Source organism: Blastomyces dermatitidis (assembly GCF_000003525.1).
Source record: "Blastomyces dermatitidis ER-3 genomic scaffold supercont1.9, whole genome shotgun sequence".
NCBI lineage: Eukaryota > Fungi > Ascomycota > Eurotiomycetes > Onygenales > Ajellomycetaceae > Blastomyces > Blastomyces dermatitidis.
The window spans coordinates 726,418-753,235 of record NW_025544782.1 but is presented as its reverse complement, the minus strand read 5'-3'; the positions used below and the strand labels follow the sequence as shown (position 1 = coordinate 753,235).

Sequence of the window (26,818 nt, the reverse complement as noted above, 5' to 3'; positions counted from 1 at the left end):
GGCGCTGGAACAACGAGAGCAAGGACGACAAAAGGGGGAATTTTATTTTATTTAATATTACTTAACTATAGTTTGATACTGTAAGAGTTTTATATTAACCTCTATAGCTTTTGTTATTCACTTATTATTGTGTTTCTTGGCAAGGAATATTCATCATCTCGTCCTATATCAGCTATTTAGGCCTATAAATTATTCAATCATCCTGAATCCTGAGCAACCCAACCACGTAAATGGACAAAGAACAACCTCTCACAGGAGGGCTTTTGAAACATGTGATTGGACATCTTCATCTCACTCTCCTTAGATGTCAAAATATTCAATCAAGTGTGAAGCGTGGATAAAGTCACTCAATTCAATCCTTTCGCCAAAGGGAGGAGAAGAAGAAAGGGGGAAAATGGCCAAAGCAGAACATGGTGAGCAACCCTCTACATCCATGCTTTTCACCTTTAAATCGAGCTGTTTGTTTCCTGGTTTTGCCGGACTCTGGAGAAGCGGACAGAAATGCGAACATGCCAACGAATTCCCAGTTCTCTTTTTCCAGGATCGTAAATACCCACCCACCCAAAAGATGCAGGTCACAGGGAAATTTGTACCATAGACCCCATCCATGCCATAACAGCAGCAAACGGATCCTCAGCACCCGGAACAACCGCAGCTGCAAACTCCATAAACCTACTCACCTTCTCCCCACCACCACCACCACCACTACCAGCAACCTTAGAGCTTTCAGTCATGCGGTCCTCTTCTTCTACCCCCATCATCCGTCTCAACTGCCCTATGCCCCCCTCAACCAACCGACTCAGGATATCCCCATTAACATGCAACGACTCAGGCTTGGAAACCGTAACCTCCCACGTATCAATGGAGTTTCTCCGCCTGCGCCTTGCCAGCGGACATATGGACGGTTCCTTCATGCACACATTCTGGATAAAGCGTAGTAAGCGCCACTGCGGCTCGGAGAGGGTTGTGAACCTATACACCGTGCCGTCGATTGCGGTGCCGTATGTCACCTCTAAGCCCATGCCTGGTGTAGTTGCTGCTGGTCGCGAACTTCTGGATAGCCGAAAGACTGACAAGGGCATATGGGCTGTGAAGGTCTTGTGGATGAGTTTGTCTTCGGGTGTGAGGCCGACTTCTGTCAGGCCGACGATGGCGCCACCTAGGGTTGATGTTATGGTTATGCGGGAGTCGTCTTGTAGGTTAACGAGGTCGAGGCTTTCCCTGTCGGAGCCGTCCTGGCCATGTAGTGTGAGGCCTGTGTCTGTGGCATGGAGAATGCAAAGTGAATTTTTCAGTGTTAGGACGTATATGTAAGGTTCCCGCACGGTGATGGCCACGGCATCGGACTCCAGGTGATAGCCGGGTCGTTTCCGCCATTTCTTTGCAACAGGGTCTATAGTTTGGAAAATAACTTGATCGCCAACGGCTAAGACCAAAGAGCTGGGTTTGAAGGGCGCTATCGCTCTGACAGGGGCTTCGTAGTCAAGAACGTATTTCACTGACGAGTCTATCTGACCCGGAGATCGAGCGCTGGGACGAGCTACCATGTATATCACCCTCCCCATATGGGCAGAGTGTGGTTGAGCCGTTGCGGCAACAACCATATGGTGCACGTTATCACCGCTCGAGACACTCCAATCCAGGAGTGCTGTGACCTCTTCGCCGGATCCACCAGTTGGCCTCCATGGCCTGGGTTCAGCCTCTGGTGTACCTTCCGGTTCACCACTTAGGGATATGGAAGACGACACACCTACTTCGTCGTCCGGGTCGATGAAGTCGATACGAGGGCGTCTCCAGCGCTTCACGCACTCTGCAGTCTCTTTGAGTTCAACGGCATTATATGCCACAACGAGTTGCTTCAAATATTCCGAGTATATTATTCTCTTTGGGCTTCCCGGGATTGCAATATGCCGCGGAACTGTTTTTGGTGTCTTCTCTAAGATGCAGCACAGTAGCTGGTTTCTCGTGATACATACCAGCGAACCACCAAGTCCCCCCGAGTTGAAATCGGGACGAGAGTCGATGCAGGTAAACACATCGATCGTAGCTTGCACGCGGGCAGGCTAAAGGGGGTAGTTAGCATTAAAAAATGAGTTCCTGACGGTGTATTTTTAGAACTAACATTGTTCTGGTCAGTGACCCATATCTTGTGAAGAACGAACTCGTCAGATTCTTCATCCTCAACATCAGATAGGCGCCATAATCCGCGGCCACACGTTACAATCGCAAAGGTTGCGTCTGATTCGTATCTTCGAATCCGGACAGATGTATTGCCCAACTTGCGGACGTCGGTTTGGACCAGTGCTGGAAAAGGGGGCAAAAGAATTAGCGGGTTGATAGGGTTTTTATAAATCCGTGCATGGGAAAAAACATAAGCATACCAATGTTTCCGGAGTCTCTCTCGAGCCGTACATCGAACGAAACCATGTTGCCACTCCGAAGTCCGCAAAACAGTGTTGTTTTCGTCCTTCCACGTCTAGGGACGGTAATAACCGCGAAGCTTTCGCAAACTGTTGATTCGTCATTTCCAGGGAAGAGGAGAATGGATTGTTCCAATAAGGGTACAAGGCCTAGAATGGGATCAATCCGTGCAGATAGGAGTTTCCCTTCTGTGGTCCCAATGAATAGGACAGGCTGGGAAAATATCACTTCGATTGTCAAGTTAACCGGCTCACAGGCCAATGGCAGGGGTTGCCCAATAGTAGGGCATTGGAGGTTACCATCGTTTATTTCTACCTTCCGAAGATGAATATGGATACCCGATGCTGTCCTTACTGCCGCGGCAAATAGTGATAGGGCTCCGCTGACAGCTGCGGCGATAATACGTTCAGCTGGATTTTGACACCGTGTTGAGTAGCGAAGTGTCGTATTCTCGAGAACGGATAGGTGTATCGACAACTCCGTGACTTGGATGACCACTCCCTCGCGGGAGCTTCCTGCGGCAATGGTTTGGGTCTCGAGATCAATGCCAGTATCTTCCTCGGTCATCACATATAGATCGTCCTCAGTTTCGACGGGAACAGAAATGACAGATGATGATAGCGGGTTCGAAAACAAGAAATATGTCCCTCCTGTTTGCCGGTTTGGGCTAGTCCACACGTCTAGAACACTTGACGAATCTTCCTGATCAATAACTAGCCCGACTCGGGCCTCGATTCCATGACGCAATTCTGTAATTGACCCGCGATAAAGGCCATCCCACGAACATGTAAAGATCCGATCGAAGGCGAAGTCCACAGCCTTGCGTCCATTTTGGTAGTTTTCCGTGCCCTGAGAATCAGGAGCCTTTATCACAACAGAATCAAGAACGGGAGCCCAATTTGGGATCCTTTGAAGACATCTCGAATTTTTTCTAGCACCCAAAAGAAATAGGCCACCGTCACCCATAGAGCCTGCAGCCACAAGTATATCACCTCCAGTTTTAAACCCGGAGTCGAGGATGGCAAAGCCTCTGTCGACATTACAGCCAATTGATTTTATGCGAATGTCTTTCAGAAGCCACCATGACTCCCCAGCCATTTTCTTAATTTCCAGATATGACAACTCACCATCCTGGCGGCATAGGTAAAGGTCATCTTCTATTTCGTGGTGAGCAATGTTCCTCTTTGGCCGAACCCAGGCCGTACATGGCTGACCTCCCCGGTCATCCGAACTTTTATCTCTCATTGAAACAGTACTGTCAGCCAGGTTGATCTCGTAGACGCAATACCCTGCCTGGCTAACCAGCAGACAGGAGGTCGCAAATTTCAGTGGTATAAATAGCGAGGGAAGCCGGAACTCCGGTAGTATTCTTGATTTAATTCGCTTGGCCTCGACACTTGCAAGACCCTCGCCCTCCTTCCAGGTGTAGCAGGCGATATGAGTCTTCGTATGATTGTTTACGAGCAGCATTAGTACTATCCTATCCTCGTCTCCGGCGGCTGGGTGGAGAAAATCCATGGCTATTATGTCGCCATCAGCACGAAAAAACCGTTCCTAGAACAAGGACGGGTCAGCGTATGAAGATTATTCGAAATCAAGCTAGAGCTAGGGATTTGAAAATTGCGTATATCCATACCTCCTGAATTGGATTAACTGGCCCTGCCTCCATCTCTGCGCGGATAACTGATGGAGATTTCAGGGAGAAAATACCGAAAAATTTGTGCGCTGCTGAAACCGCCATTGATCTTGATCTGTGCGCACAGGCGGTTAGCTTCAACAAAACGGCGTCGATGCTAGTAAGGGTACGAACTAACCTGGGATCGATCGCAACATATCTGCCATATTGCTCGAGGGAGCTGACATCTGATGGTAAGGGGCGTCGCACGTGGATGAATTCCGGGCGGCCTGACGGGCCTTCCGCCCCGTACAGAAACAGGAGCTCCCTGCAAGCCAGAACTAGAACAAGGATCTGTCTATGCCAGCAGTCGTCAGGTGATGTATTAGACAATGCACCCAATTCACCCTCCTCTCTAAATTGCGTCCCTGTAACCGCATTTCCCGGGTTCCCGATAACTTTAGCATCGAGGATCTTGGTATCGAAATCTGCCTTTGTAGCAATGTCTTCCAGATGGCCGTTGGGGACAAGTTCCTTGATCTGTATAAAATCATCGCCTACAAAAACGATATCGTGTTTATCACGATGTCTGAGCCGCGCAGGTAGTGCCAGTTGGATCAGAGGGCCGGGCATAATTGTCCGGGAAAGAAGCCCAGTAGGTGGCACGCTCCGTGGCTTGCGCACACCGTCATCATCAGAAGTCCCTTGCCTGCTGGACATGATGTCTCCAATGTTAACTTGCCGAGTTGTCCAGTTGCCATCGGTCAGATAAGTGGTCTGGATGGACATGGTGTAAACCACTGCTTCATGAGAAGCCTCTAGATAACATTAAATTAATGCGCAGAAATATACACCCCTCGAGAGACCTTGGAGGTGTGAACAAAGGTGGGTGCCTGATGCTTCAAAAAAGGTCAGACTTGAAATAATCCGAGAAACACGATGCCTCTGTTCAAGGGGTTGTTGCTGGTAGCTATGTCGAGGATAAACACAAATTTAGGCCGAGGGCGAATAGAATACAATAGGAAAAAGGGGTATTCGATATTGAGATTGAACACCAACTCCTAAGGATCAATACTGATATGCATTACATGAATAGACGAATGGCAATATCTTTGAAGAAAAGGGATGGCTATGATATGGACAAAAAAGAATAACAGACACCGGGTCAAACCCGGCCTCAAAATCAACAACTATGAATTCCCAGCAGGAGCCAACAATTGCGATTCAGGGAGGTAGGCAGATCAGTAGGGAAATTCACAAAAAGTGAGTTGAAGAAGGCAAATCATGACATTGACTTGTGTTACAGACGGAGTACAGAGTATATGGTAGGTAGATAGCTGGGTATTTATAGGATAGGAAGTTAGAGTGGAATAGTAGAGACACACTTACATTGCTGCAGCACCCCTCTCTGTATCTTATTGAGCCATTTTAAGGCATTGGCGCCCAGCAACGAGAGGGGGGATTTCGGCCCAACAGACAGATACCACGGGCTGGTGTCCTCAAAATCTGATGGTGACCGGGCTTAAACAGGAGGAACCTGGATTAGTTGAAGTTAGCTGGCAGCTCCAATGGGTAGGGTCAATAGCGGTTATTGGTTTTGACAGCCTAATAGATCCCGCCGTAGTGATTCTATAGAATGTAGCTGTTGTAGCTGTTGTAGCTGGCTGCTGTTTGTCGTTCCTGTAGTTGTAGTTGTAGTTGTAGTTGTAGTTATGCGCGAATCTTGATAATGCTGGCTGGGAGAGGTGGTGCGTGGACATAAACACCGGCCAGAGGGGCAATACCAGATCCTTAGTCATCATTGGCCGAGCCGCCATCGTTCGAGATCTCTCATCGATCAACCTACGCCCAGGATCAACAACTTCATCTCCATGCGAGAAACCATCCTCACTCGCATAACGGCCGTATACGACGTTATCCAACCAGTGGCCTGCTATCCGCATCATCCGTTCAGCACGCCAAAACACGATTCGGCCGTTCGTGGCTGTCCCGTTGACTCTTGGTGCGCTGCGAAATTCTAAAACCACCACGCCCTAAGTCTGGCGTGCATCTTGCGCCAGGTACTAACTACAGCCACGGCCTCGATTAGCTATATATTTATTGTCTTTTCTTCAATCAAGGTCAGATTGTTACTCCTGTTACTTAACTGGTCACTTGGACTATCCTATTCACCCTTCTTTGGATATGTTATCTTCCCTTGAAGAAATGGAATGTTTATTTCCGTGATCTTGGTCTTCTCGTCAACCAATGCTGTCACAACTAAAATGTTTCCAAACCGTATCTAACATCTGTTTACAGACACTCTCGCTGGTCCACGTATCCCCATGTTCATCAATTGTCCACCTTGGAAAACACATCATCGTCTATCGTTGATACTCTGTTTTGTTTTCGTCTTTGACAGGAATCCTGGTAGATGAGATCATAGTACATGTACAGTACATGCCAATTAGGGCCTGTTGTTAATTCTTATTTTTCGCCGGCTTGGAGGCTTTGAAATATTCAAAATTGTTTTTGTTTAACTCTTCTTATTTCCCCCCACTATCAATACCCCCAGCAACAACATTCTCATCTTCCACGCGTTATTTTTAAACAGCCAGTGGGCTTGAAAAAAGGTTTGCAGGGGCAGGCTCCAGTGTAACCAAACCATATATCCCTGAGCCAAGATATCACCTCTGAAGCTTTCATCCCCTTCCACACCAGTCTACGCTTCCGTGGACATTCCACGAATCCTATGGATAGCGACAAAAATTCGTCGACTGCGGACTGCCAAAGAGCGTCGGGGCTGAGCAGTGCTCAATCAGATGACCGAACTAACCCAACATTCAATTGGAAAAAGCGGAAGGAGATCCTTGATGCTTGCGAAGCCAGAGATGCCCATGCATTGGCCTCCCTTTGCTTAACGGAGGGAGGCTTGCTGCAAGATGATCTCCGCCAAGCTGCTTGTAAGATTTGACATGCCAATTCATTCTTTCCATTCTTGATAACCGAAGTTTCTATTTATTCAGAACCTCACATCCCGTGCAATGCAGGGCCTATCCTACTGGGGTACGACCCCAACTCAGATCATTCCACAGAGTCCGAATGGACAAGTCTACCTACACATGGTGATGAGGAGCAGGTGAAGTTGGATGTCAACCGGGCCTTTGTACATTATCCAAATTGTATGAACGAATACGAAAGCCAATGCCCAATCACGTTTAGAAAGGGAGCGAGACACTGACGTGAGTTTGCAGGCCAAACCGAGAAGGAGCTAGATGGGAAAAAGCAACAATTATCAGAACTGATAACCAAAACCCTTAGAAAATACCCCATGTTATGTTATTTCCAAGGCTACCACGACATCGCACAAGTCCTTTTTCTAGTCCTTGGCATCGAGCAAGCCAGTCGCGCCTTTGAGCGAATATCGCTTTTCCGGATAAGGGATTACATGCTCCCAACGCTGGCACCAGCCCTTAAGCACCTCCATCTTATCCCGGCCATCATCCACTCCACCGACCCCAAACTATGCAGCCATTTGTCTGGCACGAAGCCCTTTTTCGCACTTGCAGCAACCCTGACCCTCTATGCCCATGATATCCAAGAATATGCAGACATAGCCAGGTTATATGACTTTATCCTCTCCCATGAACCTGTCGTATCCATATACCTCTTCGCCGCCATAATCCTCTCGCGGAAAAAGGAGCTCTTCGAAATTCCCCTCGACGAGCCTGAAATGATACATTTCACCCTCTCAAAACTACCCCACCCAATCAACCTCGACAGTCTTATCGCCAGTACCATGGAGTTATACTCTACCCATCCACCTGAAAAACTGCCCTTTCGCGCTTGGAAGAAAATCCCCCGCTGTAGCGTACTTAAAACATCACGGAATCTTGGCCTGCAGGCCACGCCGGAGGAAGCGATGGAGCTGCTGGAGCAGCAGAAGCGACATTTGCGGCGGGAAGAGCTGCGGGAGAAGGCCGTGAAGGTCATGTGTAAATATAGACGACCTGCAGGTATGATAGGTATGGCTGTTTTTGTGGGTATTCTCTCATACTGGATTATGAGGAACGAGAGCAATACTATGCCCATTTGGCGGCATTGCTTGGGGCGATTTGGGAATGTTTTTCACTGGAGGTAGGCAATGGGCGGGGGATGGGCAAGGTAAAGGAAAAACAAGGAAAGAAAAAAGAGGGAGGTGGTGTATTGTATATTACTTCGCAACGAATTTAGGACTGGGTTATTTATTGATGAATCTGCGGGATATGACAATGCTATGTAATAGAATCCTACTTTTTCCTTTGATCACGAACATTACCGGCGTTTATGTTGCAAATAAGACATACCATACTATGTACTATGTTTGTGCAGCCTGTGCGTGGCAATAGCGATGACGTTGCCCAGCTCGAGCTTGATTCCATATCTGGCAACTGGAAGCATCAACAACCACCACAACCTGCATCAACACTCATGTCTCTGCTGCTGTAGCCCAACCGCGACAATGGCCAACCGGGGTTACGATGTAGTAGTCGACGTCGATGCTGAGGTATGTATTGAATATTCCTAGGTTTCTATTTCTTCTCAACTGACTGAACGCCGCCGCAATAGGGTGACCTTGGCCACACCGACCTTCAAGAAGATCTCGAATTCCACCCGTCCAGTACGCTCCTGCATCCCCAAATAAACAACAAAGTGAGGACTGAAACTCGCTCCATACATCATACGTCTAACATCCGCCCACACACATACAGACTTTGAAGAGAACTCCAACACCGCCAAACCCCACCACGCCGACACAACCCCCTTCCTAGGCTCCTCTCAAGGCGGAGCTTCATCTCGCCTCCGCGGCACCTCCCCCGGCGGCACCCCTTCCAAACACCGCTTCTGGACCCTAACATACTACTCCCAATTCTTCGACGTCGACACCTCCGAAGTCGTCCGCCGCTGCACCGCGACCCTCTACCCACGCACAAACTTCCTCGACGTCCTCGACGGCAACCCAGATCTCTACGGGCCCTTCTGGATCGCCACGACCGTCGTCGTCATCCTGTTCCTCACAGGCACCGTCTCGCAGTATCTAGCGCGCAGGGGCGAAGACCACTTCGAGTACGATTTCAGCCTCCTATCTGGCGCCGCGGGCCTGATTTATGGATACACGGGCATCATACCGATTGCGTTGTGGGGGGCGCTGAGGTGGTTTGCGCGGGCAGGCGGCGGTAGTGGTGAGGACTTGGTGGAGTGCTGGGCGCTGTACGGGTATGCGAATCTGGTGTGGATTGTGGTGGCGTTGGTGAGCTGGAGTCCGTTGACGGTGCTGAATTGGGTGCTGGTCGGTGTCGGGTTTGGGTGGTCGGTATTCTTCATGTTGCGCAATCTGTACCCCGTGATCAGCGCGACGGATGCGAAGACGAGTAAGGTGTTGCTGGTTGCGGTTATTTTGCTACATGCTGGGTTGGCCATTGCCATTAAGATTCTGTTCTTTGCGTGAGTTTTCGCTACTTTCTTTCCTTTTTTTGTTTTCTTGCTTTCTCCCTTGCCGTCTTTTTCTCTTTTCCTCCTCCTTATTGCTCTGGAGTTTACTAACCTTTGGCTCTGCTTAAATAGGCACGGAAGCCCGGCGTCAGACAAGAATAAGAATAAGAATAAGGATGACAAAGGCGATAAGCATGATGGCAAAAACGATAAGATGGTGCGGATGTTTTATGGGATGTGAAAGATATATCAACGTGATTTGATGCGACGCTGAATGGGATGACCACTTATCTACCTCAATTATTTTACTTCCGTTTGCTTGAAGAACGGCTATGATGGTTTTTATCTATTTGTTTCTTATATCCTGAGTTTTTGTTGTGTTTTTCCTTTATTCGTTTTCACAACACTATCTTGTCTATTCTCATTGATGGTTATTTTTTTATTTTTTTTCATATATATATATCCCACAAGCGGATCGGGTATTTGTATTTTTAGCAATCTGCCGGATGTCTTCCCCTATTAATCTCCTTATACGTTTGCATCTATAAACAGCCTACATATATGCTATTATGTTTATGTTAGATAGAGAATGGAATGGAACCAACCGCGGGGACAATGAGCTTGGAACTTCTAGTGTCTAAGACACCAGATCTCTGTTTTTGATCTATTTCCAATCGTTTAAGGTATATTTTGTTGATCGCCAAGCTCACGGTTTACTTTCCGGGAATATTTCTACAAAGATAAATTCTCTTTTTCAAAGGACGAACTAGTAATTCAGGAATAACATTTACTCTAAACAGCTTGCCGGGTGCCGCCTGAAGTCATCACCTGTTCTTATCCCTTGAGACCGACATGGCGTTTATTTAGTTTATCCATGGTGTCGATTGGATGTGCTTTGATCATTCGGGGAGCAAAGTAGGGAGAGAAAATCGTATTTCCGAACCTTGTTTGGATTCTTGGAGGACATGTCATGTAGGGACACAATTTCGTATTTTTTTTTATCATCATCCTCCCCAAGCGGGGAAATAAAACGCCGCAAGGTACGGTACACGTTACATGTAGGTTAGGGGATCAGTGTTCAGATTCGTCCATCGAAGCCGAACATGTCCACAAGCTTCCCCTGTCATCTCGCAACACGGAAGGAAGGGAGCGTGAAGGGAAGCGGGAAAAAAAAAAAAAAAAAAAGAAGAAGAAAGGACAATCATAATAGAGAGGTAACCAGACAACCGATGATATTGAAAGAAAATAATTAATTAATCTACTTGAGCTTCTTCTTTGGTCGGAGTTGGTTGGTGTGGCCGCACTTCTTCTTTCTGCAGTTGGTGGCACGGGGTGGAAGGCGGGCCTGTGGAGGAAATTGAAGACGTATTCTGTTAGCTATATCTTGTTCTGGAACGGGTTTGGTTTTATCCGCTCTTCTTCTTTTGTTTTTTCCCCCTTAAGTCTGATGGCGGGAAATAAAATGAAGAGGACAAGACGGGGTGGAGAAAAAGAAACATGAGAGAGACGTACATAGCACTTCCGGCAGATCATCTTGTCGCAGTTGTACTTGCTGGCAAGGGCCTTTAGCGAGGGCTCGATGATACCACCACGCAGGCGGAGGACGAGGTGAAGGGTAGATTCCTGTAATTTGCGCATAGAGTTAGAAGACCGTCTCTCTGCTTTTTGCCAAAATATACACATGTGCATGTATAATCGGGATCCTCTAAAATTTCCTCAATTCTTCAGATTCCCCGATGAATCGATGTTGACCCCAATTTCATCTGGCGATTCCGATCGCCATCTACTCCAACCATTCACAGTTCCTATCCTCATCTCCCCAGGCGAAAGTTTCGGATCCAAAAGATTGGAATCATCATGCCCTCCCCCAAGCAATCCTCCTCTTCCTATCCCATTTTCACCACCCGAGTTCAATGTTCCCTAAGATATCCCGAAAGAAACCAAGGAGAGAGGAGCCCCTACCTTCTGAATGTTATAATCACTAAGCGTCCGGCCGTCCTCAAGCTGCTTTCCGGCAAAGATCAACCGCTGCTGGTCGGGTGGGATTCCTTCCTTGTCCTGGATTTTGCTCTTGACATTGTCGATGGTGTCGCTGGACTCGACCTCGAGGGTGATGGTCTTGCCCGTTAGGGTCTTGACGAAGCTGTGTGTTTTTTAAAATATCCTTCAATCAGCATATTCCTTCTTTTTTCCAACAACATTCGTTCTCCCTTTCTCTTTTTCTATTGCATCTAGTCGTCTTGATGTGGTTTAATCTCGGTCGTTTGGTTAGGGTTTTGGGGAGGGCTTACATCTGCACTGTACATGATGAAAAAACACGGTTAGCTTCTCGTTCATTTCATATCCAAAAAAAGACACTGGCATACACCGGCGATCATGTCACTTACTGGTTGCTGATACTCGTCGGTTGTTGCTGGATGGGTTTGTCGTCTCTCTCGAGATCTCTGGCGCTGTCTGGATGTCTCGGGGCCAATTTGAAGATTCTCTCGCTTAGCGCGTGGGAGGCGTGACACCGCTGTGCCCTAAGCCCTAATTTACCGTTTTGGGTCAGTGTCCCCCTTCTATATAATAAATTCCGAACTATGGAATGAGCTTGGAACGATGTAAGCTGCTATCTAACCATCTAATTTCAAGTTAATACGAATGACTACTTTTGGGTTAATAAATGAAACACATTTTCCTTGACAGGGTGTTATAAATTGCTTGGGCAATATACATGCTGCCTCCTTTATCACTTAAGGGATATTTTGAGTAGCCTTGGCTTGGGATATCTAGTTAAACCAGACCTCCAGGATTTTGTATGTTCAACAAAAAAAGCATCATTAAGTAGTATTAGCTATTTATAATTGTGATTGTAATTATATACCTACTCCCTATTTCTTCGTCCCCATCTCCTTCCACGTCATCGTCATCGTCATCTTCCCCTTCTCTTCTGCTTCCTCCCCCTCTTCACTCTCCTGCCCCATACTATCCTTACCATCCATACCCACCCTCAGCCTCGTCTCCGTTTGATACACCCCAGTAACCACCGTCCTCAACGATACCCCAATAACCCTTGCAGCCGCCTCGTAAAAAGCCCTAGCCCGCTCGTTAAGCTGATCTTCGAAACGGTAGCGCTTATAGAAGCTTCCTGGGCGGGGAACGTTGGCGGCTCTAACAGATGGTTGCGTTTGGGTCCTTTGTTGCTCACCACCATCAGCAGTAGCAGTAGCAGCAGCAGTATTTGCAGGACTGATTGCACGGCGAATGCGCAGCTCGCCGAGGACGTTGTGAAGTTTTGCCGTGAGTAAGTCATCGCCTTCTATCTCCTTTTGCTGTGGATCCCGCTGTTCTTCCTGATCGTGGGTTTCATTGTTGCCGTTATTGTGATTCGTATCCGATGCTCGAGCAGTCGGGAACATGTCCGCGAATGGGTTTGATGCTTGATTCATTGTAAACATGTCGTTAGCATGACAATAATGCAAACAAATGCTCCTCTTTTTCCTCCCCCAAGCAAACCAAAATCCCAAGATCAAAAAGAAAAGAAAGGGGGACAATCCATACCCCCTCTTCCACCCCACATGCGCTCATACCAATCCAAATACTCATCAATCTGCCTGCCGTCCATTCCGAAAACATCACCAGCTTGAATCCCAATCTCTCTCCCTTTCACTTTCACCTTTTTAACCTCCTCCCCCTCGTCACTAAACTCCCTCTGAAACCTCATCCACGCTTCCCAATCCATAATCTGCGCTGCAGGCTCACGCCATGAGTACGGGTACCGCTTCACATTGGCCTCCGCCTTCAGTGAAACCTTATGCCTACCCCTACCCCTACCCTCGCCCTCGCCCTCATCCTGATCCTCATCCTCAGTCCGGCCTAAGTCACCTAGATTATCGTCGAAGGGATAGAAGAGCTTCACGGCGATGATAAGGAGAGATACAAGCTGGACTTCGGGGAGGTTTATGGACTGGAATTTTCTTCTCTTCCTCCTTCTCGCCGCCCCTGGCTTTCCTTTGATAGGAGTGGCAGCGCTAGAAACAGAGCTGGCGGCGGTGCATAATGAAGGATAATAGGTGAAATTAAAACCTGCGAGGTGCTGTAGACGGTTTAGGATGGCGGGGAAGGGTTCGACTGCGGGGAATGGTTTAAGTATTTTTATTCATCATGTTTGACAATCAGGTAAGAAATGGGAAAAGTTTGGTAGGCCTTACGGGGCAAGGAGAGTTGTTTCATATACGCGAACAACATAAGAGGTGCGTTGAGCGGTGGGATTCGGACGCCGAACTCTTTACGGTAGAACACTGCTAAGCTTGCTATGGCGCGGTGAAGTTGGTCGCCTGTAGGGACGTTCTGCATATACATCGGTACTTTGCTGTAAGTAGGCTTTATAATAGGTATATATATATATCTGTGTTTTTACCATACCTTTGTATCCAACGCGTAATGATACGCCGCCGGCAATCGGTCCTTCATATCCTGCGGTATAAACCGTATAGCTCTGATTAGGGGGATTTCGTCGTTCAGGATCCAACTGCATATCCCCCGACACATATCATTTGTAATCAGCACTTATGGACGCATTCATCTCGCATAAATCTGCAATTCGTCACGACAATAAGTAGACACAACACACACACCTCTCCAACACCCCAATCCCAAGCGGCACCCTCAACAGCATCAACGCGAGATAACACAGCGCCAGCGAATCAATCAACATCGGCGATTCTATCAGGCGCCTGCGATGGTATGCATTCTCCTCCTCCTCTTCCTCCGCCTCTGCAGCAGTTTCACCATCCGCATCTGCATCACTCGGACTCGTGCCAGTAGCAGCAGCAGACGAACCTCCTCCCCTCTGCGAACTGAACACCTGCGGTTGATCTGTTTCATGATCGGATGCATACGCAAGGCCGTCTCCGCTGCGGCTGTACAGCTGCGGCAAGCGGAGGGTCCAGAGGTCCTTGACAAGGGCCTGCGTGTGGAATTAATAGGAGTTTTTCTTTTCGTAATACAACACCATAACTATGGGGTTGGGGGGGGTTTTGGGGGGGGAGGGGTGAGCGGGCATATGTATCTAAATACCTCAAGCTCCACTGGCATCCCTTTCCCATGCACAAACGCATGGCATTGTTTCCAGAGGATGAGTTGGTATGCTTCTAGGAAGAGCTGGTAGGCCTGGGAGCCGTGGTATGCTAGATAACATCATTTTTTGTTGTCCATGTGTCAGACAGATATCGAGTAATCAGAAGTATCCAAAAACAGCGACACCGGATAGTCGCATTCCTTTCCCTATCCTTGGAAGACATGTAGGTGTAGGAAAGTGAAATAGAGGAAAAACAGGCAAGCAAAGGGGTGCACTAATGCGTTTTACAATACTAACTCTTCGACACCCTCTCCGCCTTCACCCTCTTCTGCCGAATAACCCTCCCCTGCTTGCCAAAATCCTCATCGTCGACGATGACTTGGCGGCCCTATATAGATGGACACCCCCATACATCCCATACATTAGCTAGGTGAGCTTTTCCTGATATTCTCTTCCCTATACATAAATATATGTATATCTACACCAAATATCTGTACATTCTGGGCTGTAACGTAACATATTATGCGCTCTATAGATTGTTTACATACCTCCTGCTGATGCCCACCGCCACGACAAAACCACAGGCCGTTTTCGAGAATGTATCGCGTCTCGAGACAGCCGTCTTGGCCGCAAACGCCGCGGGTAACGGATTCTTGCATCCCAGGCCTATTGTGTTCGAGTGAGCCTCGCGCCCCGGCCTACCCCCCTTTTTTACTGCTTTCGCGTTTGGAATTTTAATTTTTCCCGGGAAAAGGGGGATAGATGTTATTTATTGTCCAATCATCTGGCCCTTTTCATTCACTGAGAGGCCCGGTGTGCTGAGGGGCGTTGTAGTGATATATAATATATGTGTTGTTAGGAAATAGTTATGAGGGAGGATGGGATAGAAAATGGGTTGGGTTTGGTCTTGCCACCAGCAAAAATATATTTAACATTATAGAAACTCAGCAATTGAAATTAAAGAAAAAAAATCACTGCTCAGTCTACTATTTCAGGCATCTTCAATATTTTTTGTTTCCTTCTTTCAGACTTCTTATTCATCAGAAGGAGCTGCTCTCCAATAAATAACTAGTTATACCAGGAAATGTAAGTAGGAAGCTCGAAAAGCTCTCTCATTTTACCAGCTAGTCACAAGGTGAGTATGTTTTCTCACAAAAAACATTTGAAAAGATAACAAAAATATAGTTATGTTTTTTTATATTGATTTTTTTTAAAAAAAAGTTTTCTTTTTTATACTCTCTTTTTTTGGGCCTTTTGATTCTTTTTTCTCATCTCAAGTCAAAAATTAAAAATTAAGAAAACCAAGTTTGTCCCATGTGTATGTAGCATTTTCTTTCTCTTTTTCTTTCATTATTGGTGTGTTTTTTTCTGCCCTGGCAAAAGGGAAGAAAATGAATAAGAAGAACGAGGGGATCCGCCGGGAGGTGGGGGATAGGATGGGTAAAAAAAAAAAAAAAAAAAAAAAAAAAAAAAAAAAAAAAAAAAAAAAAAAAAAAACACACAAAAAAAACACAAAAACCAACAATAAAAGCTGAGAGAGATATGATATGGGAAAAAGCTCTATGTGAGTTTTTCTCTGCTATCCTTTTTCTGCTATATTTTTTTTTTTTTTGCCCCTTACTTCCTTTCCCATTTCCCGGCCGCCATCGTCCATATCTTTTTTTATCCCATGTGCCAACAGAAAAGATAAATAAAAAATGAAAAAAAGAGGTAAAAAAAATGAAACATGTGGGGACGAAATTTTGGATTTCAAATTTCAAACACGCCTTGTAGTAGTAGATAAAGTAAAAACACAAACACATCAACACGTTAAAAAAGGAAACGGAAACATGAACACATTTAGAGACTAAGCTACTTTGTATTGTAAGCTAGATCTAAGAGCGGGGAGCTTCCTTGGCGTCCATGGCAACCTCCTCGCCCATGGCAGTCAAGACGACGACGTCTGTAGTAGGTGTGTTGTTGTTAGTAGGGTGTTGTTGAATTCAAGAGGCCGAGAAGCGAAAGTGGTATAAGAAAGCAATCAAACATACTGGTTTCCTTTTCCTCAGTACGGAAGAGCCTCTCGATCTTCTCACCAACTTCACCCTCAGGCAGCTTGACGTCGTCCTTGAGAGAGCCGTCGTCGGACATGAGGGACAGGAAGTTATCGTCGGTGATGTCGAGCTGTTGTAAATTAGCGTATTAGTATTTAGCACATATCACGCCCCTCGGTCCAGTTGGGATATAGAGAAATTCAGTTCATACCAGCTGGTATTCCTTGCGATAGACATTGGGGACCTCCATGTTGTGGGTGGACGGGCAGAGATCCTCGAGCTTCTTGGAGGTGAAGATATCGATGGCGACCAGGTGGACTTTGGCGTGGCCGTGTTTGCCGGTCTTGGAGGTGGACATCTCAACGATCTTGCAGGGGCGGCCCTTGATGACGACGTAGCCGTTCTTTCTCAGGGCCGAGCACTGCATCGGGTAGGTGGTGGAAGCGCCGGCGTCGGCGCTCTCGAAGGTGTGTTCATGCTGTTGAGATGGGATGGTGGTCAGTATGGTTTTCTCTTTTCTTTCTTTCTTTTTTTTTTCCTCTCTCTTTTCTCTTTTTTGGTGGAGAAGGGGGGGTGGGGGGTAATTGAGTATATGAAAACGAGTCAATGAATCAATGAATCAATGAATCAATTACTTAGGTTAGAAAAAGATAAAGGATGATTTGCCAGGTTCTTTTTCTTTTTTATAAATATATATATATATATATATATTATATATATGACAATTGGGATGCGGGGAAGAAGGGAAGAAGGGGAGAGGGGGAAAAAAAATAGGTGACAGCAAGGTAGCCCACAAAAAAGCATGGAGGGGAAAGGGAGGGAGGACATACCTGCGCGTCGTCGGCCATGGTGGATTAGATGGGAAAGGGACTGGTTATTACGAGAAAGAGAATGGAGGCCGACAAGCAGAGTGAACAGAGAGAGACGAGATGGCGTAGATGAGAAGCGACGGAGGAGTGGAGGAGGAGGGGAGAGAGAGAGAGAGAAGAAGAAGAAGAAGAAGAAGAAGAAGACGAAGAAGACGAAGAATGATAACGGCGAGTTAGCGGGAGAATTATTTCAGCCTGCGACCGACCGCCAGAAAGCCTCATTGAAGCCAAGCCCGTCCGTCCGCCCACTCAGAGGTTACCCAGAGCCATGCTGTTCCAATTATGATTATTATGATTATTATTTTAGTGATTAGTCTGGCTGGCTAATAACAAGGTCTGTAGCCTTTTTTTGCTTCTCTTTTTTTGCCTTTTTTTTCTTGGACTTTTGTTGGTGACTTATTTTTTGCTTTTTTCTGTTGGTGGCGGGCAACAAAAACGAGGGCGCTGCTTATGTAAGTGGCGGGGCAACCGACAAAGGACCTCGGATCCGCGCTAGGCTGCTTCGGGGCTGTTTGCACGTGTTTGCTGCTTATGCCAAGATTATTACGCTTCTGGTTGCTGAGGCTAGCCGGACATATCTGGCCGCTTCCGAGCTTTGCCGTTTTGGGACATCATCATACAATTCATTCAATCAAATACTCAATATACAACCCAACCCCTAGCACCTAGTAGAGTAGTACACATTGTAGACAATTCTTCCTGACACTCACCAGACCATGTCCCACCCTATCTAGATATGTCTATACGGTAGGTGGTTAGTTACTACTAAATACTATGCAGCTGCAACTGTCTCGCTCCGTCCTCCCCTCCTCCCCGCCTAGCTGCCCAACACCACTATGTGGCTGGACCGTTTCTCCGCCCATCCCCCCGCCTCTGGTGCTTCGACCCCCAGCACTCGCGGCTACTCTCCCGCCCGCCGTTCCCAGCACCAGCAACATCTCGCCGCTGCTACCCAGCCAAACCGCCCTGCCTTCAGTCCTCGATCCTCCTCGCTCTCCCTCTCCCTGGCCACTACTCCAAATGCTTCCTCCACCTCCCTCCCCAGTAACCTGCGCCAGGCTAATGGCTCCTCCTCCCTCCACAGACAGAATAGCTCGAAACTCGACCAACATCCTACTGGTTCTGCCGTTGTAGATCCACTCGAGGTGCTGTACAATATCATCGGGAAACGGCCCGAGGCTGAGAGAGATGGATATACAGATACTACCCCAACTATTTCTGTCGTGCATGCTGCGGCTGATGGACCTGCTGCTGGCAAGCCGGAATGCCTAGTCGAGGATATTGATTTTGGAGAGCTGGGTTTGGAGGAATTTTTACAGCAGAAGGAGGTCGGGGGGGAAAAGGAGAGAAAGTCCAAAAGACACGTCGATGTCCAGACTATCGAGCAGTGTATGTCCTGTTTGTGCCTTGCTTGATACTGGGTAGTACTGTTTGGCTAATATATATGGTATAGATGAAAAGGAAAGGAATAGGTTTCAGGAACTGCACAGCGCAATCAGCGTAAGTTCAACCTCACTCATTTTTTTTTTTTTTCTTTCTTTTTATCACAATGACAGTACTAAACGCATACTCTGTCCAGGGTTGCGATGACGTTTTGAAATCAGTGGAATCCTACCTGTCCAGATTCCGGACCGACCTGGGGGTAGTCTCTGCGGAAATCGAGTCGCTACAATCTCGATCTGCCCAGCTGAACTCCCAACTAGGAAACAGACGGAATCTTGAACGGCTACTCGGCCCAGCAGTCGAAGAAGTTAGCATATCCCCGAAAGCTGTGCGTCTGATTTCAGAGGGACCCATCAGCCAAGAATGGGTGAAAGCTCTTAATGAAGTTGAGACTAGATCAGCCTATATCGAAGCAAACGCATCCCCTGCCAATAATGTCAAGGCTGTCGAGGATATTAAACCGTTATTATCCGATCTCAAGGCGAAGGTGATACTGCCATTAAATATTACGCAAATGAGTATACATTCATTCACTAACACAGATTTTGGATCAAGGCCATTGAACGAATCCGAGATTACTTGGTCGCACAGATAAAAGCGATTCGATCGCCCAACATCAACGCTCAGATTATCCAGCAGCAATCCCTGATTAAATACAAAGACTTGTACGGCTTTTTATCTAGAAACCACCCAGCTCTCGCAGGCGAGATCATCCAAGCCTACATCAACACAATGAGATGGTATTACCTATCCAACTTCACCCGTTACCAACAGGCACTGGAGAAGCTTAAAGTCCATTCTGCGGAGCGCAATGATCTCCTGGGTGGTGACCCGAACGTGCAGAGAGGATGTATGTCACCCTTCCTCGAACAAGTTATTTTTGTAGATAATGTCTAGGAATGAAGCTTATTCGTCTACAGCAAATATATTCCCCGGCGCTCGCAACCCAACCTACGACCCCTTTGCCCTCGGCCGGCGTATGGACGTTTTAAAATCCTCCAACCGCACCGCCCTCCCTTCCTACCTTGCCGAAGAAAACGCCAGCCATGCAACAGCAGCCACAATTACAAACGTCAACCCCAAAACCCAACCGGTAATCCACGGCCTCGAAACCCCCTTTCGAAACTTTAACCTAGCCCTAATCGATAACATCTCCGCCGAATACTCCTTCGTAACCGAAATGTTCGTCACAAAAACGCAGTCGCTACACACCAGTTCTCGGCGCGTAATCGAGATATTCGATCCCGTTTTCGCCATCGGTCACACACTGACAAAACACCTAATTGACTCGTCGACCGATTGCTTGGGTATCCTGCTCTGCGTCCGCCTGAATCAGCACTTCGCCTTCGAGCTACAGCGCCGCAAAGTCCCCGTCGCAGACAACTATATCAACGGGATCAACATGCTCCTCTGGCCCCGTTTCCAGATGGTGATGGATCTAAACACCGAATCCATCAAACGCGTTGCCGCGAATACTGCCGGCAACATCAGCTCCGCCCTCTCCCTCTCCCTCTCAGACGCCACAAACACAAGCAGTACTTCCTCCTCATCCTCATCATCAGCCCCACATTTTCTCACCCAGCGCTTCGGCCAGTTCCTACAGGGCATATTAGCACTAAGCAGCGAGGCAGGCGACGATGAGCCTGTCTCGAATAGCCTGGCGCGGTTACGGGCGGAATTTGATGCGTTGTTAATTAAATTAGCGAGGGCGGCGAATGGTGGGGATGGAAAGGGCCGGGAGAGATTTCTATCAAGTAATTATTCGTTGATCGGGACTATTATAAGTGATACGAAGGGGAGGTTGGCGGAGGAGGTGAAGGAGGTGAGTTTTTATTGTTGTTTTTATTATTATTATTATTATTATTATTATTATTATTATTATTATTCGGGGTCGTTAATCGATGGTGTGAACTCTTTTGCTAACGGTTTCGAACAGCATTATAATCAGTTGATTAAGAATTCGGCGGGGAGGCGGTGATGGGCCATGGTGGGAGCTGAGATGCGGCCAGTGGGGACTGTAGATTTCTTGTCCTAAATGGATGACAATGGTGATGTATTGGTGTTGTTGATTTTTGTTTATTTTTCTTTCCATTTCTTTCTTTCTAATATATCCCATGATAATAAATAGGGTGTGTACTTTTATTTATCCTATGTTCCTGTTTCTTGCTTCTTTTTTCACCTCTATCGCGTTTCTTTACTGTATATCTAGGGCAATTTGTTTTACGGTATGGGACATGTTAAGCCAACTATAGAATGACTCAGTGCGGATGAGGACATAGAGATATAGACAACCACAGAATACATAATAGAATAGTGACTTTTTTCTTTATCTTCGTACTTTTCCCTCCGTCTTGTTAGGGGCGCGTGCCTCAAATTTCCCGATGCAGAAGATGCCGATGCCGAAAACTAAACCAAATTGGGCTGGGCGCATTGCCGAACTTCTCGGCTCATTCCATCGGCCCCATCCCCATCCCGTACCGTACCGTGTATAACGCAAACGCACTCCCCACCCATCATCCCCCCATCCCCCCTTTCCTACTTCTCTACAAAAGAAGGAAACTTCAACAAGTAACCAACACACAAGGGGACGAGATTGACACTTGTCACATTTCCATTTGTCCTTCATTATACACCCGACGACTCCTGATAGTCATATCATCCGATATTATTATTTTTTGGCAGTCTATCTACCCTCAATGCTCCCCCGTGCACTCGCACCCACAAGGACGAATGCAAGCAGGCATACACAAAAAAATAAGTGGAAACGGGCAAGATCATTCTCGACGAGCACAGCTACCAATACTGATTTCACACACGCGGTCAGCACCCATCATCATCATCATCATCATCATCATCATCATCATCATCATCACCATCATCAAACAGCCATAAATCCCAACCGCAATCACAAAACCGCCCTAACTCAAGTAACAATAAACAGGTAATCGGCGGCGGCATAATCGGCCTCTCCATCGCCCGCCACCTCGCCCTCACCCGCCCAAACACAACCACAATCCTCCTCGAACGCCACCCCGCCCTCGGCACAGAAACAACCAGCCGAAACTCAGAAGTCATCCACGCAGGCCTCTACTACCCGCCCGCCTCGCTGAAAACCCAACTCTGCATCCGCGGCAAACACCTCCTCTACAGCCTCTGCGCCAGCCCCTCGCACAACATCCCCCACAAGCGCACGCCGAAGTGGATCCTGGCGCAGGACGCGGAGCAGCGGGAGCGCCTGCAGCGCCTGCATGAGCATGCGGAGCGGCTGGGGGTCCCGACGCGGTTTTTGGGAACGGCGGAGATGGCGAGGCGGGAGCCGGATGTGAGGGCGCGGGCGGGCGTGTTGGAGAGTCCCAGCACGGGCATTGTGGACAGCCATGCGCTTATGGCGCGTTTGCATGGGGAGTTTGAGGAGGGCGGGGGCGATGTTGCATTGTTAACGGCTGTGAGCGGGGTGGAGAAGATGGGGCCTGGTGGGGGGTATAGGATATATACGCGCCCGGCTGGGCCGGGGAGAGAAGCTGAGGTAGCGGGCTGGGTGGAGGGAGCGGACGGGGAAGAAGAGACTACGATTACGGCCGAGACGGTCATCAATGCCGCCGGCCATAACGCCTGCGCTATCTCGAATATGCTCCTCCCGCCCGCCCGCCATGTCCACCCTGCCTACGCGAAGGGGACGTATTTCTCCTACGCCGCATCGAGCCCCAAGCCGCGCACCCTGCTCTACCCGGCGCCCAAGTCGGGGCTGGGAGGGTTGGGTACGCATCTTACGCTGGATATGACGGGCCAGGTACGGTTCGGTCCGGATGTGGAGTGGGTTGATGGCCCGGAGGATCTGGTGCCGAACGTGGGTAGGCTCGAAGAGGCTGTGAGGGAAATTCGTGAGTATTTGCCCGGTGTACGGCCGGAGGCGATTGGGTTGGATTACTGCGGAGTGAGGCCGAAGTTGGCGGGGAAGGAAGGGGAGGATAAGGGTGCGTTTAGGGATTTTGTGATTAGGGAGGAGGAAGGGTTTGAGGGGTTTGTGAATCTGTTGGGGATTGAGAGTCCTGGGCTGACGAGTGCGTTGGCGATTGGGGAGAGGGTTGGGGAGTTGTTGTATGGGTAGATGGCGGTGGATGAAAATGGATTAAAGGGGGTTGTCGATATATTATAGATGGAGAGATGCATTTAGATACCCCTATTTGAATTGCGTATTGAATTGCGTATGGAATAACTAACGCAGCAACTGAGAGGCATTGTTGTGTATGAAAATTTTGGCATTCTTCATATAGCTGTACCAAACCCGCAACGGACACCTTACCATACCTAGAGGCGCGTAGTAGCATCAGAGGAGGCGGAGTACATTGTGCGAACCAGCTCCGCAACTACAAACACCCTTTACATCAGACATTCCAGCTCAGGACACAAAGAAGGGAATCTTGCACCTACCGCTTTTCAAATCAGGATGTGCCGGGTCCCGCAACGCACGAATTGTGATAGCCTCTTCCTCACCAGGCTTGACGTTATACTATGTAGCCAAAACACAGTAAGCCTACAATCCCCTCTCTCCTCGCAACAACGGCATCCACAAAATTATGCCCCAGATGGAAACATTAATGGAGATAACATGGGGAAAGAACAAAACAAAACAAAACATACATCAGCCAACCCAGTCCCCAAGCCCAATTTCACAACCAACCCTTCCACCGCCTCCGCCACCAAAAGTGCATCCTTGACTACATCGCCCGTCCCTCTTAACCCAGGAATAAACGGGACCGCCCTCGCAATCTGCACCGCCTCACCTACCTTTCCAATCCCTGTCTTCTCACCACCACCACCCCCTTCCCTCGCCCTCTCCGCCATAAACCTAATCACCTTCCCCAAGCTGATACACGACGTAATCCCATGTGAAATCCCGTACGCCGAGCCAATCGCATGGCCAATGCCATGGCTAAGACCTAAGGGGCCGGAGAACTGGAAGGGGAAGAGGGCCGCGTAGCCACCGAGGAAGAGGCGTTGGCGGACATCTGCATCTTGCGGATTGGCGTGGCATTGGGGCAGGAGGGTGAAGAGGTCCGTCAGCGAGGAGAGGGCTAGCCGTTTCGTTGGGACTTCGGGGGCGGAGGGGTTGTAGAGGAGTTCGAGGGCGTGATCGAGGGCGCGGATCTGTGGAATGGGGTTAACATCCTATAAATGTAAATGTAGAGAAGGAAAGGGGGGGGGGGGGGGAACATGCGGCGGAACTTAGCCATAGCCGGGGGGGTGTATGTAGCGCAATATCCCCGTCATATATCACAGCTAAATTTTTTTTTATACGTGTGTTAAATTTAATAGTTTTCCAGGCGTGGGAATTTTCTTCTCCATCCTTCCTCCCCACTCGAAGAAGAACGTTGAATGAAGCCCCCCCCCAAAAAAAATAAAAAAATAAAAAAAATAAAAATAAACAATGCATACAACTAACCCTTCGGCACCAACTCCACGTCCGCAACCGCAACCTTGCTCCCATCTGCACTCGTAAACCCGGCGTTCTTCGTAGTCTCCGCCACGCTCAGCGTGGTCGGCACTGCAATGCTGGGTATCCATTTCGCTTCCGCCTTGCCTTGCCCACCCTTCGCATTTTCTTTGTACAAATGATATGCGACAGCTTTGGCAGCATCGATGGGCGACCCGCCACCGACGGAGAGCAGCACGTCAGCACCGGATTCCCTAACGGCCGCGACAGCGGCCTCGATGTCGGCCACGGGACTATCTGGGGATATTTTGGTTAGTGTTAAAGTATCGTTTGCTTTGTCTCCTGCACCAAACAATTATGCATATGAGGCACCAAATAGGCTCGTTGGATTTGAAGGCACGCACGCATGCTCCCGTACCCCGCTATACGTGCCGGCATGATGCGCATCACCCAATATCGCCTCAATAGAGCTGATCACTGGCGTTTTCTCACGCAGAGATTTGCCGGTGATGATGAACGCTTTTGACGCACCGAGATTGGCGATAACGGTTGGAAGAGAGGTGATGCATCCTGTGTTCTCATAATTAGTTTTCTAGTCTGCTTTGGTGCACATATATATATATATGTATAGTATGGGCTTATAGATAATGAACGGAAATACGATCGAGATTCACTTACCTCGACCGTAGAGCATGTACTTGGTTGGGGAGGCGGTATATGCTCCGTGAAGCGTGCTGTCAACGCTACTGCCTTGCATGATGAGGGGAGACATGATGTTTGAATATTTTCAGTTGCTTGTCGTCTTGTGGTGAGCTGGGTTGGATGGAATTAATTCTCTAAATTCGAACCTCATTTCCCCGGGTGTTCAAAAGTTCGAGGTTATGCGCACAAGAGCCGAGATCGCGATGAAAGCTTAAAATGTCATGAACGCGAACTTCGGCTCTGTTTTAACAGGTCTACGCAATACTCACAGCTGTGCTGATATTTGACCCTGAATAACAGGGTAAGCATGGATTGTAAACCGGTTCTCTCATGGAAAGAAAGAGAAATGATACAAAAAGGAGGGGTAGAACATGGAAGTAATAAATATATATATATATATATATTCAGATATCTAAATTGAGAGCACACCCTTTCGCAACATACATAAACCGCTCTTTAATGTACAGGACATGAACAAACTAAAGCAAGCATAACATGGATGCAGAGGAGGCATTGAGGAAAACAAGTTTTTCTTACCTTTGATTTAGAGAAAAATATAAAAAGACAGGGAAATAAAAGGAAAGAAAGACAAACCTCCCAGGTTGAAGTAGAAAATGGGAGGAAAAGGAAGAGAAGAACAATACTTAGATGTCTGATAATCACGCATTTTAAAATCAAAATCACACTTGAAGCAGAACAAATTTCAGGTACAAGCCAGAGTAATAGTAAAATACTTTTTGCTATCTCTTCTCTTCTTCACAAATCACTTTCCATATTGTCTACTCTTCATAATTCTCTAGTGCCGGGAAAATAAGAGAGAGTGTGTGTAGCGAGAGGGAGTTAAGGAGTTAAAATAAGATAGGATATGAGGGAACGCAAGAAACAACTTTTTCCGAGCCTTTGGATATCAATTTAGGTAGGTAAAGAAAATAGAATGAGGAGAGAAGAACAGATGGCGAACCAAGGATGTGGAGTAGTAGGAGAGGACGACGTGAGGGGGAGTAAAAGGGGAGGACTAAAATAAAAAGAACACGGATGGATGTAGATATCACTGGAGGTGATAAGAAGGCGAGAACGTTGAGGCAGAAGCATGAATGGCGGGGGGATTGGCTCGTAAACGAGATAGCCACGGAGAGGAACTCAGAGTCAGAAAGAGAGAAAGGCATGCGGGATGCCCCAATACAAAAAGGTTTAAGATAGACACATACATACCGTCCCATACCATCCGAGGAAAGGGAAATGAAATGAAATGAAATAGTAATAATAATAGAATAAAAAAAAACCATAACATACTCATAAATCACGTAAAAGAAGAATAAAAAATTTCGAACAAAAGTGAGGCAAAAAGACATGAACAAATCAGTCAGGGGGACCGCGGGGGAGTTCTTTATAAAAAGCGGGTGACAAATACATGAAAAAGAAAAACCATTTAAATGGGCAGCTTTTTTGTTGTCGCTAACACCTGCTTAAAACCATCCCGGCCCTCCCAATTTAAACGAGCCATCGAAAGAAAGAAACGTAAAATAGAGAAGAAACATAAGGAAATACATGGGGATTACGATTTCGTCTCTTCTGTCTTGCTATCTTTCACCGCTTCCTTTGGGTGTTTGGATGCGTCCGCAGCTTCACCTTCACCACCTTTGCTCTTCATATATTCGTCATAAACATTGATAGCCTCATCGACCTTGGCGCGGAGTGCAGCCTCATCGTCGACCCTATTATAAGTGGTGATAGCATTAGTATACTGTTCATGCGACATTGATGATGCATAGTCGGGTCGCGAGAAGG

The 26,818-nt window shown here is 47.6% G+C and overlaps 9 protein-coding genes across 10 annotated transcripts; 4 read left to right on the top strand and 5 right to left on the bottom strand.

Moving 5' to 3' along the window:
* Positions 1–18: 18 nt before the first annotated feature.
* BDCG_07513 lies at positions 19–6,012 on the bottom strand. Of its 2 annotated transcripts, none has more exons than XM_045423297.1 (6): positions 5,426–6,012; positions 4,236–4,935; positions 4,058–4,172; positions 2,382–3,975; positions 2,123–2,304; positions 19–2,063 (listed from the first exon to the last, which is right to left on the bottom strand). In XM_045423297.1, exons 2-6 carry the CDS (start codon positions 4,823–4,825, stop codon positions 576–578), a joined length of 3,969 nt encoding a protein of 1,322 aa, XP_045282187.1. In that variant the 5' UTR covers positions 4,826–4,935; positions 5,426–6,012; the 3' UTR covers positions 19–575. The 2 variants fall into 2 exon arrangements, with proteins under 2 accessions (XP_045282187.1, XP_045282188.1); XM_045423298.1 differs by having other exon boundaries at positions 36–2,063; positions 4,236–4,929.
* On the top strand, positions 5,892–8,361 carry BDCG_07511 (TBC domain-containing protein). Its single transcript, XM_045423296.1, has 4 exons — positions 5,892–6,156; positions 6,335–6,978; positions 7,066–7,197; positions 7,270–8,361. The coding sequence occupies exons 2-4, from the start codon at positions 6,768–6,770 to the stop codon at positions 8,154–8,156; spliced, it is 1,230 nt and encodes a 409-aa protein (XP_045278723.1). The 5' UTR covers positions 5,892–6,156; positions 6,335–6,767; the 3' UTR covers positions 8,157–8,361.
* A 33-nt stretch (positions 8,362–8,394) lies between these two features.
* BDCG_07510 (Yip1 domain family protein) lies at positions 8,395–10,268 on the top strand. The gene is made up of 4 exons (XM_045423295.1): positions 8,395–8,561; positions 8,624–8,675; positions 8,767–9,499; positions 9,620–10,268. Exons 1-4 carry the CDS (start codon positions 8,406–8,408, stop codon positions 9,726–9,728), a joined length of 1,050 nt encoding a protein of 349 aa, XP_045278722.1. The 5' UTR covers positions 8,395–8,405; the 3' UTR covers positions 9,729–10,268.
* Positions 10,269–10,745: 477 nt separating this feature from the next.
* BDCG_07509 (50S ribosomal protein L40e) lies at positions 10,746–12,205 on the bottom strand (the record flags this gene model as incomplete). The annotated part of the gene is made up of 5 exons (XM_045423294.1): positions 10,746–10,832; positions 11,000–11,110; positions 11,450–11,630; positions 11,875–12,048; positions 12,162–12,205. The coding sequence occupies 5 exons, from the start codon at positions 12,203–12,205 to the stop codon at positions 10,746–10,748; spliced, it is 597 nt and encodes a 198-aa protein (XP_045278721.1).
* A 38-nt stretch (positions 12,206–12,243) lies between these two features.
* Positions 12,244–15,610, bottom strand: BDCG_07508 (uncharacterized protein). Its single transcript, XM_045423293.1, has 8 exons — positions 15,098–15,610; positions 14,847–14,937; positions 14,549–14,658; positions 14,107–14,438; positions 13,895–14,000; positions 13,681–13,819; positions 13,031–13,600; positions 12,244–12,908 (listed from the first exon to the last, which is right to left on the bottom strand). The coding sequence occupies exons 1-8, from the start codon at positions 15,206–15,208 to the stop codon at positions 12,361–12,363; spliced, it is 2,007 nt and encodes a 668-aa protein (XP_045278720.1). The 5' UTR covers positions 15,209–15,610; the 3' UTR covers positions 12,244–12,360.
* A 384-nt stretch (positions 15,611–15,994) lies between these two features.
* On the bottom strand, positions 15,995–17,853 carry BDCG_07507 (eukaryotic translation initiation factor 5A-2). The gene is made up of 4 exons (XM_045423292.1): positions 17,413–17,853; positions 16,794–17,060; positions 16,580–16,712; positions 15,995–16,491 (listed from the first exon to the last, which is right to left on the bottom strand). Exons 1-4 carry the CDS (start codon positions 17,428–17,430, stop codon positions 16,424–16,426), a joined length of 486 nt encoding a protein of 161 aa, XP_045278719.1. The 5' UTR covers positions 17,431–17,853; the 3' UTR covers positions 15,995–16,423.
* Positions 17,854–18,083: 230 nt separating this feature from the next.
* On the top strand, positions 18,084–21,223 carry BDCG_07506 (Vps52/Sac2 family protein). The gene is made up of 6 exons (XM_045423291.1): positions 18,084–18,840; positions 18,905–18,951; positions 19,031–19,381; positions 19,450–19,744; positions 19,815–20,716; positions 20,831–21,223. The coding sequence occupies exons 1-6, from the start codon at positions 18,288–18,290 to the stop codon at positions 20,870–20,872; spliced, it is 2,190 nt and encodes a 729-aa protein (XP_045278718.1). The 5' UTR covers positions 18,084–18,287; the 3' UTR covers positions 20,873–21,223.
* BDCG_07504 (alcohol dehydrogenase IV) lies at positions 20,971–25,400 on the bottom strand. Its single transcript, XM_045423289.1, has 7 exons — positions 25,007–25,400; positions 24,733–24,898; positions 24,338–24,621; positions 24,113–24,174; positions 23,536–24,042; positions 23,326–23,404; positions 20,971–23,261 (listed from the first exon to the last, which is right to left on the bottom strand). Exons 1-7 carry the CDS (start codon positions 25,098–25,100, stop codon positions 23,203–23,205), a joined length of 1,251 nt encoding a protein of 416 aa, XP_045278716.1. The 5' UTR covers positions 25,101–25,400; the 3' UTR covers positions 20,971–23,202.
* On the top strand, positions 21,351–24,169 carry BDCG_07505 (FAD dependent oxidoreductase). Its single transcript, XM_045423290.1, has 2 exons — positions 21,351–21,713; positions 21,836–24,169. The coding sequence occupies exons 1-2, from the start codon at positions 21,591–21,593 to the stop codon at positions 23,000–23,002; spliced, it is 1,290 nt and encodes a 429-aa protein (XP_045278717.1). The 5' UTR covers positions 21,351–21,590; the 3' UTR covers positions 23,003–24,169.
* Positions 25,401–26,818: the final 1,418 nt, after the last annotated feature.

Coding starts and splice junctions, on each gene's coding strand:
- BDCG_07513 (XM_045423297.1), bottom strand. CDS start 4,825: ATGTCCATCCAGACCACTTATCTGACCGATGGCAACTGGACAACTCGG. Junction 4,173..4,235: donor TATGTTGCGATCGATCCCAG/GTTAGTTCGTAC, acceptor CTGTGCGCACAG/ATCAAGATCAATGGCGGTTT. Junction 2,305..2,381: donor GAGAGACTCCGGAAACATTG/GTATGCTTATGT, acceptor CCCCTTTTCCAG/CACTGGTCCAAACCGACGTC.
- BDCG_07511 (XM_045423296.1), top strand. CDS start 6,768: ATGGATAGCGACAAAAATTCGTCGACTGCGGACTGCCAAAGAGCGTCG. Junction 6,979..7,065: donor TGATCTCCGCCAAGCTGCTT/GTAAGATTTGAC, acceptor CGTGCAATGCAG/GGCCTATCCTACTGGGGTAC. Junction 7,198..7,269: donor CTTTGTACATTATCCAAATT/GTATGAACGAAT, acceptor GTGAGTTTGCAG/GCCAAACCGAGAAGGAGCTA.
- BDCG_07510 (XM_045423295.1), top strand. CDS start 8,406: ATGACGTTGCCCAGCTCGAGCTTGATTCCATATCTGGCAACTGGAAGC. Junction 8,562..8,623: donor TAGTCGACGTCGATGCTGAG/GTATGTATTGAA, acceptor CCGCCGCAATAG/GGTGACCTTGGCCACACCGA. Junction 9,500..9,619: donor ATTAAGATTCTGTTCTTTGC/GTGAGTTTTCGC, acceptor CTGCTTAAATAG/GCACGGAAGCCCGGCGTCAG.
- BDCG_07508 (XM_045423293.1), bottom strand. CDS start 15,208: ATGCAAGAATCCGTTACCCGCGGCGTTTGCGGCCAAGACGGCTGTCTC. Junction 14,001..14,106: donor GGGATTGGGGTGTTGGAGAG/GTGTGTGTGTTG, acceptor GGGGATATGCAG/TTGGATCCTGAACGACGAAA. Junction 13,820..13,894: donor ATTACGCGTTGGATACAAAG/GTATGGTAAAAA, acceptor ATGTATATGCAG/AACGTCCCTACAGGCGACCA.
- BDCG_07507 (XM_045423292.1), bottom strand. Junction 16,713..16,793: donor ATCGCAAGGAATACCAGCTG/GTATGAACTGAA, acceptor AATTTACAACAG/CTCGACATCACCGACGATAA. Junction 16,492..16,579: donor TACTGAGGAAAAGGAAACCA/GTATGTTTGATT, acceptor CACCTACTACAG/ACGTCGTCGTCTTGACTGCC.
- BDCG_07506 (XM_045423291.1), top strand. CDS start 18,288: ATGTGGCTGGACCGTTTCTCCGCCCATCCCCCCGCCTCTGGTGCTTCG. Junction 18,841..18,904: donor TGTCCAGACTATCGAGCAGT/GTATGTCCTGTT, acceptor TATATGGTATAG/ATGAAAAGGAAAGGAATAGG. Junction 19,382..19,449: donor TATCCGATCTCAAGGCGAAG/GTGATACTGCCA, acceptor TTTTGGATCAAG/GCCATTGAACGAATCCGAGA.
- BDCG_07505 (XM_045423290.1), top strand. CDS start 21,591: ATGCTCCCCCGTGCACTCGCACCCACAAGGACGAATGCAAGCAGGCAT. Junction 21,714..21,835: donor ATACTGATTTCACACACGCG/GTCAGCACCCAT, acceptor AACAATAAACAG/GTAATCGGCGGCGGCATAAT.
- BDCG_07504 (XM_045423289.1), bottom strand. CDS start 25,100: ATGTCTCCCCTCATCATGCAAGGCAGTAGCGTTGACAGCACGCTTCAC. Junction 24,175..24,337: donor CGTGGAGTTGGTGCCGAAGG/GTTAGTTGTATG, acceptor AAAAAAATTTAG/CTGTGATATATGACGGGGAT. Junction 23,262..23,325: donor ACATCCTGATTTGAAAAGCG/GTAGGTGCAAGA, acceptor GGGTGTTTGTAG/TTGCGGAGCTGGTTCGCACA.